The 12293-nt window shown below is 39.9% G+C and overlaps 1 protein-coding gene across 3 annotated transcripts in view; it reads right to left on the reverse strand.

Moving 5' to 3' along the window:
* The window catches only part of DCC (DCC netrin 1 receptor), a 906493-nt gene that overhangs the window by 357593 nt on the left and 536607 nt on the right, over positions 1 to 12293 (reverse strand). For all 3 annotated transcript variants that reach the window (XM_033934276.1, XM_033934287.1, XM_033934268.1), the window contains exon 11: positions 1666 to 1715. In XM_033934276.1, the coding sequence (XP_033790167.1) occupies positions 1666 to 1715 (50 nt within the window). The remainder of the gene's footprint in view (positions 1 to 1665; positions 1716 to 12293) is intronic.

The following is a 12293-nucleotide window of genomic DNA, read 5'->3' on the forward strand; positions in this document are numbered from 1 at the left end:
AAGGGACAATGGCCAGGGGAGGAGCATTGGTGGATCATGGGTATTCCTAAAAGTTAAGCACACCGATATAGAATACAACTGATCCATGCATAACTTAAGCACAGTTATTTAGGCCTGTTTTTTCTTGGCCTAAATGGGAGTGATTAACGCCCTCTTTTACTAAGGTACGCTAACTGATTAGCGCGCGCTAATCGAATTAGCACGCTAAACGCGTCCATAGACTAACGTGTACGCGTTAGTGTTTAGCATGTGCTAAATCGATTAGCGCGCGCTAATTGGTTAGTGCACCTTAGTAAAAGAGGGCCTAAATGTTATCAATGTGTACAGCCCTAAAGTGAAATTCTGTATGTGGCACATGTTTTTTATAGAATCGTGCTAAGCAATGTTCTTTTGGCACTATATAGAATCAGGCCCTAACCTCCAAATTCTGTGTATGATGCCTAAGATTGTATGTGCATTCACTCTAAAGATGGCACTATTTTACTCTGTTTGATTAACGGTTGGGAGTTATACAACACAAGTCTCCAATACTTCACCCAACCTCCACAGTATCCAACATCCCTCTCCACAAAATTACAAGTTGTTCCACATGCTCTCATATATTTCAGATCTGGCAAAATGTGGCCTCAGGTTTGCAAAAAACTCTGAATAAGATGGTGGACATAATGGCTCTGGGGGATCCTTGATAAAGTAAATTGTTGCAAAACATGTCGGATCATGTAACCCAGTAGCATACTAAGCTAAGTATACAATTTATTTGAATATGTTTAAATAGAATAATCTCAAGGAAACTTCTCAAACTTCTAAAAAGATTATGGTGGATAAAAAAGTTAAAAAGTTTTTTAAAAAGTTTACCTAAATAACTGCAATAAAAGAATGTGTGCCAATGAGGAATAAAAACACCGGTATCCCTACCACTATTGAACATTACTAAGGGTGGAGGAGGTGTACTTGAGGCCACATTTTGCCAGATCTGAAATATATGAGAGCATGTGGAACAACTTGTAATTTTGTGGAGAGGGATGTTGGATACTGTGGAGGTTGGGTGAACTATTGGAGACTAAGATTGTACTTGCACATCAGCATGCATAGCCAGTGTGTGCACACAACTTAATTAATTGGCTTAATGAGAACAATAATTGGCAAGTAAACCCTGTTAATTGATGCTAATTAGCATCAATTAGATGTTATGGACACAACTTGGGTAGGTGCATTGCACAGTGTTATGCGCCATGTCCAGTGTGCAGATATAAAAGGAGGTAGATTATGGTTGGATCTTGGGTGTTCCTAGAAATTATGTGCATAACTTAGGCACAACCATTTAAGCCTGGTTTTAGCTTGGCCTAAATGGGTGTGCTTAAAAGTTATGACACACACTGGTGCTAAGTGTGAGTCTATAAGGTACAGAATCACTCTTAGAGCCATGTTAGTCTGCACTAAGTTTTTAGGCTCCAAGTCTAGCATGGGGGGGGGGGGGAAGGGGGAGCAGTGTAAATACTTAACCTGTAGCAGTATGCATTGCCATCTTAACATATAAGTAAATCCAGCCCTAAATGCACTAGGCCAAGTATTTCATTAGTTACATAACAGTCCATCACATATTAAGGCATGCTTTCTGGCATTATGCAAGCAAAGAAAATTGGGAATAGTTTGCTCTCGACTTACTCTTGAGTTAACCACTTCCAATGAGACATTCTGTGGGGTGGCAGTAGGCACTGAAAGAAGAAATGCAAGCAAATTAAAAAAGTGTAACCATACAATTTATTTCTCAGCACAAGCAAAACGTTGCATAACATTGTATCTTTTGTGGAAACAAGATTGATTTACAATTTTATATTTCAGGAGCTTGCCTTCTTACCTCCTCTATAACTAAGGTGCGCTAACCGATTAGCGCGCTAATTGAATTAGTGTGCGCTAAACGCTAGCGCAGCCACAGACTAACATGCAAGCGTTAACGTTTAGCACACCTTAGTTCCAATGTACATGAAATAATTCCAAGATGGAAAGGGGAAGAAGCACGGTGTCTTTGTTATTCTGTGCTCACATATGAGAACATTTGTAGAAATAAAACAAAAACATAAAGGAAACATAAAATAACGCCTTAATAATAATAATGCCCCCAAATTTTACCTTTTTGGACTCAAATATGGACTTTTATAAAAACTGTTTCAACTTGTACTGCAGACTTATCTTTCGATATAATTATAATGCGTTCTCTTCACCCTTGCTTTGCGAATTGTTCCTGTGAACCACAATTGATTGACATACTGATGTCAGTTGGCGTACAACAAGTCCTACAGAACTGGAAATCTGATTCCCTATTAAACTGGTGTCAGGTCAAAAGCGCGCCGGGACAAAGGCGCGCGCAGACAATTGAGCGCAGCGCGGAGGCGCGCGCCACAGAAAATTACTGTTTTTAGGGCTCCGACGGGGGTGTGTGGGGGGGGGACTCCCCCCACTTTACTTAATAGAGATTGCGCCGCATTGTGGGGGGTTTGGGGGGTTGTAACCCCCCACATTTTACTGAAAACTTCACGTTTTCCCTGTTTTTAGGGAAAAGTTAAGTTTACAGTAAAATGTGGATGGTTACAACTCCCCAAACCCCCCATAACGCCGGCGCGATCTCTATTAAGTAAACTGGGGGGGCTCCCCAACAAAACCCCCCGTCGGAGCCCTAAAAACTGTAATTTTCTTCAGCGCGCGCCTCCGTCTTGCGCTCAGTTGTCGGTGCATGCCTTTGTCTTTCGCGGGGTTGTCTATGAACCATTAAACTTTACTTTCTGGTGGAACTCAATCTGTTTATATAAACGATATTAGCAACATGCTTTGGACAAGAGAAGGCCTCATCCCTTAACTTCAGCACGCAACATATGGACACCCATTGACGATTATATACAATCTCTTTAAATATATGATGCCTTTAACATAGAACACATGTATATCTGATATTTTATTTTGTCCAAAATCTATATATATAGTACCAAACTTCTGTACACTGTTATAGTTATATGATATACCTTATTTCCTTATTTTTTCATTACTCAATAAACAAATTGAACTAAAAAAAAAAATAATAATACCGTTTTCATTGGACTAACTTAGGGGTCCTTTTACTAAGGCGCGATAATCGATTTAGTGCGCACTAAATGCTAAGGCACCCATTATATTCTATGGGCATCTTAGCATTTAGCGTGCACTAAATTGGTTAGCGCGCCTTAGTAAAAGAACCTCTTAAAGTAGTTTGTGATGAGCTTTTGATTTTAGTAGATTCTACTAGGAGCTGCCACTGCAGCTGCCAACAAGCATACAGGGTGCCAAAGGGGGAGAGTGTGGCACAGTGGTTAAGGCTACAGCCTCTGCACCCTGGGGATGTGGGTTCAAACCCACGCTGCTCCGTGTGACCCTGGGCAAGTCACTTAATCCTCCCATTGCCCCAGGTACATTAGATAGATTGTGAGCCCACCAGGACAGACAGAGAAAAATGCTTAAGTACCTGAATAATTTCATGTAAACCATTCTGAGCTCCCCTGGGAGAACAGAATAGAAAAATAAATTGTGTAAAAAGTTTCAGTCTCTGATAACTAGAGCTGGTATTGTGACATCACAATGCCTCATTCCACCAATGCCTAAGAGCCAACCTCATCAGTGATGTCACAATGGCTTGATTGCCCTTTACTTGGCTCACTGCTGCTACATTTTGATTTCTAGAGTGGTGCAGTGGTTAAAGCTACAGCCTCAGCACCCTGAGGTTGTGGGTTCAAACCCACCCTGCTCCTTGTGACCCTGGGCAAGTCACTTAATCCCCCCATTGCCCCAGGTACATTAGATAGACTGTGAGCCCACCAGCACAGACAGGGAAAAATGCTTGAGTACCTGAATAAATTCATGTAAACTATTCTGAGCTCCCCTGAAAATTGAATAAATATTGATAAAAAAGCTGGAAAGGTAAAGCAATGCAAAATGGCTTCCCCATGATCATGCACAGAGGAACAGCACTGGTGTCTCACATGACACCTCCTGTAACAGTACTGTCTTAATATAGCATATTAAAAATCTAACAATGTTCTGTAATTGCTAGAGATAGGGCTGCATTCCTGGTGCCTTAAAATATAATAGAGCGCAAGGCAAATCATTCATCCCTTCTTTAATTTCATCTCCATCTAATTAAGCATACAGAAAAATACCTACCATTTCCCTGCTAAGCTTTAGACTTTTACAGTAGGATCTGAAATGGGCCTGTGTTATGGTAAAACATTTCAGGAGAATTAGCCTTAGGGGTCCTTTTACTAAGGCACGCTAGAGCGTCGTAGCGCGCGCTGAATGCTAACGCGCGGCAACGCGTCCATAGGACATAACGGACACATTAGCATTTAGCGCATTCTAATTTTTAGCGCGCGCTAAGACGCACTAGCGCGCCTTAGTAAAAGGACCCCTTAGGCCCTCTTTTACAAAGGTGCGCTAAGCGTTTTAGCACGGATTTAGCGCACGCTAAATCAACGCGTGCGCTAACTGCTAACACGTCCGTAGGATAACACGCACGCATTAGCGTTTAGCGCACACTAATATTTAGCACGTGCTAAAAAGCTTAGCACACCATTGTAAAAGAGGGGGTTCGCGTTGGCTAATCGTTTCTGTAGAAACAATTCTGTTTCCAAGAGAATGAGATTCTGAGATCGTCTCTCCTACTGACTGTCAGCAAAGGATGACACAAAGTAGGGTTTCTGCAAGAAAATTCTACAAGAGGAATAAAATAACCTTTGAAATGAAATATTTCAGTAATTCTGCATCAAAGTAATTGTTCACGTACAAAGTCTGATGCAATGAGTTGAAAACGAGGGCTACTAATTTAAGCAAACCAATGCTACAGAAGAGTCAGGCGTTCTAATGTATGAACAGATTGGGATATTAAGGTTCATCAAATATTAATACCTACATGATAAAACTTGTTTATTTGAACATTTGTTATGCCGCCCAAACGTCAAACAGACATCAAGTCATGAACAACTCAGCCAACCCCTTCCAAAGCCAGACCTTCCAAATACAAATAGCATATCTACAATAAAGCCCCCCCCCCCCTCCTCCAGTGTCATAAGAACATAAGAACTGCCATACTGGGACAGATCGAAGGTCCATCAAGCCGATTATCCTGTTTCCAACAGTGGCCAACCCAGGACCCAAGTAACTAGCTAGATCCCAAGTAGTTAAAAATATTTTATACTGCTTATCCTAGGAATAAATAGTGGATTTCCCCAAGCCTTCTAAATAATGGCCTATGGACTTTTCTTTTAAGAAATAATCCAAGCCTTTTAAAACCCCGCCAAGCTAACTGATTTCACCGCATTCTCCAGAAACAAATTGCAGAGTTTAATTACACATTGTGTGAAGCAATATTTTCTCCGGTTTGTTTAAAATCTACTACTTAGTAGCTTCATCGCATGGGCCCTAGTTCTGGTATTTTTGGAAAGAGTGAACAAGCAATTCACATCTACCCTTTCTACTCCACTCAGTGGAAAGGGGGGCTGTGCCCCTAACCCCTGCAAATATGAAAGGAGAACTGTAACTGGGTGCTAACAACCAATCAGCATTCATTAAATATTTAAATACTTGAAAGGTATTAATATAGAAACAAATATTTTCCAGAGAAGGGAAAATGGTAAAACTAGAGGGCAGGGAGGAAGACTTAAGAGTAATGTTAGGAACTTATTTTTCACAAAGAGGGTGGTGGATGGCTGGAATGCCCTCCCGAGGAAGGTGGTGGAGAGAAAACAGTGATGGAATTTTTAAAAAGTGTGGGATAAACACAAAGGATCTCTAATTAGAAAATAAACAAATTATATAAATTAAAGAACTAAGGCTGGTATTGGACAAACTTGTACGGTTTGTGTTCCAAATGTGGTGATTCGGTGTAGGATGAGCTGTGGAGGGTTATAATGGGAACTCCACTAACTTGGAACATGAGGACATTACTGGCCAGACTTTACAGTAGATATCCTGCAAACAACGGGATGGTTGGATAGGCTGGAGTGAGCTTCGCTGGCAACTTCAGCAGTTGGAACCTAGGACAATACCAGGTGGACTTTAGTCTATGGCCCAGAAATATCAAAGATGAGACAAGTTAATTTAATCATGTATTTTTAATGAGAATAACTAATGGGCAGACTGGATGGACTGTTCAGGTCTTTATTCCTATTCCTGAAATACCTAGACAGCTGACCCACTTCTCTCTTTCCCCTCTCTAACGGTGTTCCTGCCCTTTCTCCCTATTGTTCCCACATCCCTTAAGTTAACTCAACTTGTACGTCAACTCAATTTGTACTTCACTAATCTTTTGTAAACCGCATAGAACTTAACGGTACTGCGGTATTTAAACTGTTATTATTATTATTTTATCTGCCGTCATTTACTATGTTACCTGGCAGAAACCCAAAGAGCAGCCAGTTGCTTTTCAAAATGTTGACCACTCCATCTCCAATCTGCTGATGGCAACGGGCAACCTCAAAACATTTTGAAAATAAATCAAAACCCTACTATTCAAAAAATTTATCCAGATACCTTAACCCTCCCCCTCTTCCCTCTCCTCTCTGATAAATTCCCCTCCCAAAGCCTCCACTTTGGTAATCTCTTCCTCCTCAAAATATCAACCAAGAATACAGATCCCTAATATGTAATGCTCCCTCGAAATGTCCAGCATTCTTAATTGTAATCTTATTTGGAACCTTATTTGTAATATTACCTAGAATTGTCCAGTCATCTTACTTTCTAATTTGCAAGTTCTCCTGGAAATATCCAGCTATCTCACCTCTTCTGTAACCAAAAAAACAATTGTAACGTCACTGGAAATGTCCAGTTAGCTCTTTTGTAATCCGCCTTGAACTGCAAGGTATAGGCAGAATAGAAGTCACTAATGTAATGTAATTATATGCATTAACTTACACAAGTTATAGATATATTGGGGCATCCAATTATAAAATTACCTGTTAAGGAAATAATTCTATAACAGATGGTATATTTTTTTTCTGGCCTCTTTTAGGCCCCCCCCCCCCCCTTTATCAAGTCGCATTAGGCTTTTTGTCACTGGCCAGGGCGGGAAAAGCTCTGATGCTCATAGGAATTCGTTGAGCTTCTGAACTTTTACTGCCATAGATGAAAGATATGCCTAGTGTATAAATGTTGAAATGTCATTACTTCTCATTTATAGCACTTTTAATACTGTGTGTGGGTGGTACAGATTAGCTGCATAAGAACACAAAGTTAGTGGAAGTAACTGTTATGGAAAAACAGAGGTTGTATAATGTAATTACAGAAAGTAATTTTTATATCTTGTGGAGTATAAAATTAGAACATAAGAACATAAGAATAGCCTTACTGGGTCTGACCAAAGGTCCATCAAGCCAGTAGCCTAGTTTTCACAGTGGCCAATCCAAGTACCTGACCAAAACCCAAAGAGTAGTAACATTCCATTCAGAAGCGTAAAAAATAGTAAGATTATGGAAACCCAAAGAGTAACAAAAGATCCCGGAACCCCAAAGAGTAGCAACATTCCATGCTACCGATCCAGGGTATTTATTTATTTAAAATTATTTATAACCCGCCTTTCCATAAATCTAGGCGAGTAACAGAATAACATACACAATATTAAAAAACTAACAAAACCACATAGCAACAAAATTAAAACTGGAACCAAAGAAATGTTCATGCAGCAGAATCTTCAACCCTGTTCTAAAATGCAAGAGGATATTAAACTAAACTAAAACTTGGCTTTATATACCAGGTCATCAACCAGAAGAAGTTTGACTCGGTTAACAATAATTTTAAAAAAGATAAACTAAAAGAAAACAACAAGAATGAAAAGAGGATTAATTTTCAAAATGTTTATCGAATAAAAAAGTTTTTAAAGATTTACAGAAGAATAAGAAAGGGCTAGGGCTTCTCAAAGCTAAAGGGAATTCGTTCCATAATTGAGAAAATTTAAAAACCAAAGAAAGGCTGAAGTTCTTGATTCCTTTAATTCCTTTTTTAGATGGAAGAGAAAGTTTGAATTGTTGAGCACCTCTAGCATAGGAAAATGTATAAATGTTCCATAGCAGAGGGACAAGAGTGAAAATACTATGTAAAATTTTGAAGGTAATGCATGCACATTTGAATTGAATCCTAAGATAAACCGGGAGCCAATGAAGGCTCAACAACAATAGAGTCACATTGTCAAATTTGTTTTTTTCCAAAAATCAGCTTTGCAGCGGTACTCTGAATCAACTGTAATCTTCGGAAAAAGGTCTTTGTAACACCAAGATAAATAACATTACAATAGTCTAGCCGAGATAATATAGATTGAATCAAGACAGAGAAATGGCGTTGATGGAAAAGAGATCTAACCTTCCTCAGCATTCGTAAAATGAAAAAAACATTTCTTGACCAAATAATTTATTTGATCCTTAAAGGTGAAAGAGGAATCGAAAAGGATTCCCAAAATCTTAGAGGAGAAATCAATCTGCAGGGAATCCAAAAGTATAGTGGGAGGAAGGCAGTCCAGTTTTGGGCCTAACCACAAAAGTTTAGTTTTGGTTGCATTTAACTTCATCTGGACTGACAAAGCCCAAGCTTGAAATTTGGAAATACAGTGGTTTATTTTAAAAACTAAATTGGTTATATCCGATTCAATCTAAATAAAAATGTCATCTGCATAGGTGAGAAGCGTTTCCCAAGCTGACAACTTATGAGAATTCAGAGTAGTCATATATAGATTAAACAGGATTGGGGAAAGCGGAGAACCCTGGGGAACTCCACAAGGAGGCTGCCAAGAATTGGAAATATCACCATCAATACTGATTGTATATGAGCGAGACAATAAAAAATTTAGAAAATCAATCAAGAACAACCTGATTAAGAGCAATATCTGAAAGTAAATGAAGCAAAATGTCATGATGCACTACATCAAATGCCGCAGATAAATCGAATTGAAGCAAAATTGCATATTTATTTTGTAATCGTAATTGTTGAATTTTTGAAAGAAGAGAGATCAGTAGGACACAAAAGTAAGCAGTGGCTTCCCCCATGTCTTTCTCAATAACAGATTATGGACTTTTCCTTCAAGAAATTGTCCAAACCCTTCTGAAAACCAGCTACGCTATCCACTCTTACCACAACCTCTGGCAATGCGTTTCAGAGCTTAACTATTAGAAAACAATTTAGGCCCTCTTTTACAAAGGCGTGCTAAGTGTTTTAGCGCGGATTTAGTGTGCGCTAAATCAACGCATGCGCTAACCGCTAATGCGTCCATAGGATAATATACATGTGTTAGCGTTTAGTGCGTGTTTAGCACACACTAAAAAACTTAGCGCACCTTTGTAAAAGAGGAGGTTTGTCTTTTTTTGTGTGATAACATACCCAATGGCACATCTTCTCTTTAACTGGCTAATAATGAGGTGACAGTTAGTACACATTATTATTGACTTCGCAGGTCAAAATTTTAAACATCCGCTGCGTCAGGGCCACCAGGACATTCAAAATCAAGGCTCATCGTTCAGTTTAACTTTCTAGCACATCAAAAAAAATGACACCGGCGTCATTTTTTTTATGTGCTAGAAAGTTAAACTGAACGATGAGCCTTGATTTTGAATGTCCTGGTGGCCCTGACGCAGCGGATGTTTAAAATTCCCGCAAAACGCTGGCCGCGTCGGTAAACAAACACTAGTGACTGAATCTATTTCTAAAGACAAGTCAGCAACAAGATAAGTCTTTTTTGGTCTATGTTTTTCTAATCCTGGCTTGCACATATACACAGTACCCCTGAAAAAGTTTTTTAAGTTCAGGGTTTAGGTTTAGCTTGATTGAAATGCTTTCGAAAACTATTGAAAAAAATATATATACATCGGCCAATGATTGGAGCAGGAGCTGTATCACTACGCGGATTATCCTCAGTCTGTGATTTTCACTGCTGTGCGTAGGCTCCGATTCTGAGGCCATAGCCTTTCAAGTCTGTCGGGCTAACAATACTGATGTGTATTGTTTGTTATTAGCGGTATTTTGGATTTATTTCTATTATATAATAGGCATCTCACAGATCTGTGAAGGAGTATAACCAATGGGACACTGTGATATCAAAATACAAATTATATTTCAATGATAGGGTGGATCGAATTGGATGAGGGATAGTATTGTATGTTAAAGAAGGCATTGAGTCACATAAAAAATGTTTTTTGCAGGAATTAGATACAAATTCCATGTGTGAATGGAAAGAGAATAGTGTTGAGGATATATACTACCATTCACCTGGCCGGAATAACCAAACATAATGAAAAGTTAACAAACATCTGACAACATTGTAAGAATGGGTGTGTTCATGAATATCACAACCAAAAATCCCTTCTCTATACATGGGTTTTATCTAGCAAATCTGCTGTGAATAACGGCCTCTTTTACAAAACCGCGTTAGGGCATTAACGCGCGGCATAGCGCACGCTACATTGAGCTGGCATTAGTTTTAGCTGCGTAGCATGCGGTAATATCTTGCGTGTGCTAAAAAACGCAAGCGCACCTTAGTAAAAGGAGCCCTTAGATGTTTTTCAAACAGGTCTATCTTGGAACATCTAAGTTCAGTCCAGGACGCTTAGAAAAATACCTTTTGGATGTGGGAGGAGCCAGCAAAGTGATGGACTTGCCACCCAGACATGGCGACAGAGTAGTGGGGCACCTTACAGGGCACTTCTGTGAACTTCACATAAAGGGTGCCACATAAACATCTCACCACAACTCCCTTGCAGGTCATGGTGAGCCCCCCCAAAACCTACTATACCCACCTGTCTACAACCCCAACAGCCCTTATGGTTACAGGTGCCACAGTAGTAGGGTTTTGGGGTTTTTTGTCAGGGCGCCCAGGTTCCACCATAAATGTAGTAGTTACAGAGGCTTATGGGCCTGGGTCCTCCTTTCTATGGTTCACTAGTTTACCTCCCAGACTAGTTAAAACACATTTGTGCAGTTCTACTAGGCTTTCCTATACCAGGTGCTGATGTTCTGGAGACAGATATGTACTTTTTTATTCTGATCTTTGTGGGGGTGTGAGGGGGGTCAGTGAACACAGGGGGGAGTGTATGTGGATCTTTACTTTGTCTCTGAAGTAGTTATCTGGTCACTTTGGATACCTCTTTGGTACTTATATCTGTTTTCACATCGTCTAACTTACAACGTTTAAGTTTTGTCCAGGATGTCTAGTAAAACATCCAATTATCCCTGCAGGACAACTAAGTCTAGGTCGGCCCCATCCTGTCCACATACTGCCCTAACCATTCCTCTAGATACGCCCCTTTCAGCTCTGGGCACACAGTGGCATTCAGAGGCATAAAAAGTCCCGTGGCACATCCAGAAAAAATGATAGCATAGAAATATTTTGTTGAGCATTGTTACTTTTCTGCTATCACTGGTATGTTTGACGCTCGGGTATCACCAATGCACGCTCCATGACTGGGGATTACCTTCTTCTGCTGCATGCCCTTCTCTCACCTGCTGATGCAACTAAATATGGGTCCTCTGGAGGAACTAGAATAGAATACAACTGGATGCAGCATTTTAGGGCCTCCAGGTCCCTTAAGATCTCAAAATTTCTGTATGAAAATAGAGAAGGTGGGGTACATGATATTGCCCGGTGTCATGCAAGCCAAAATTCCTTCTAACAGGCTGCATTCCTATAGAATTGCCCTTGTTAACAACTCAAACCATCATCAAACCATCATTCAAGAGAGGAAGTAGCTCAGTAGTTATATAGCTAGGGGCCAAGAGCATGGAAAGCATGGGTTAAATATCTACTACTGCCACTGACATCCTGTGCAACAGTGGACAGATCTCTCGGCCTGCCTCAGTCTCAGGTATTTAATTCAATTTTCAGCTCTTTGCGGCAGCGCCATAATGTTCCAGAAAATGTATAGCTGCTGTAGAGCTATTCATATATGTATTAATGCTAAACATACACATAATACAAGGGCTGGTCACTGCTAAGACCCCCTGGTAATTAGCAGTGACCAGCCCTTGTATTATGTGTTGATTTCTACTTTCCCATCTTTATAGACTTTTTCAACTATATAGTTTGCACTAATTAATGCTAAACATAGACATGCTCATAGGTTTCAAGTGTTGGAGTGCTTCTTTATGTAAAGTGGCTGTCGGGTAAATGTTCTTAGATAGTCAGGCATGGTGCTTTAAGGATTCTGCCTGTACGGTTGCAGCACAGAGCCAAATGTATGGAACAGAGAAGCCATTTGTCACACATCATTTGCAACAGTGAGCTTATGTGAGCTTAT

This window comes from Geotrypetes seraphini, chromosome 1, assembly GCF_902459505.1.
Source record: "Geotrypetes seraphini chromosome 1, aGeoSer1.1, whole genome shotgun sequence".
Lineage (NCBI taxonomy): Eukaryota > Metazoa > Chordata > Amphibia > Gymnophiona > Dermophiidae > Geotrypetes > Geotrypetes seraphini.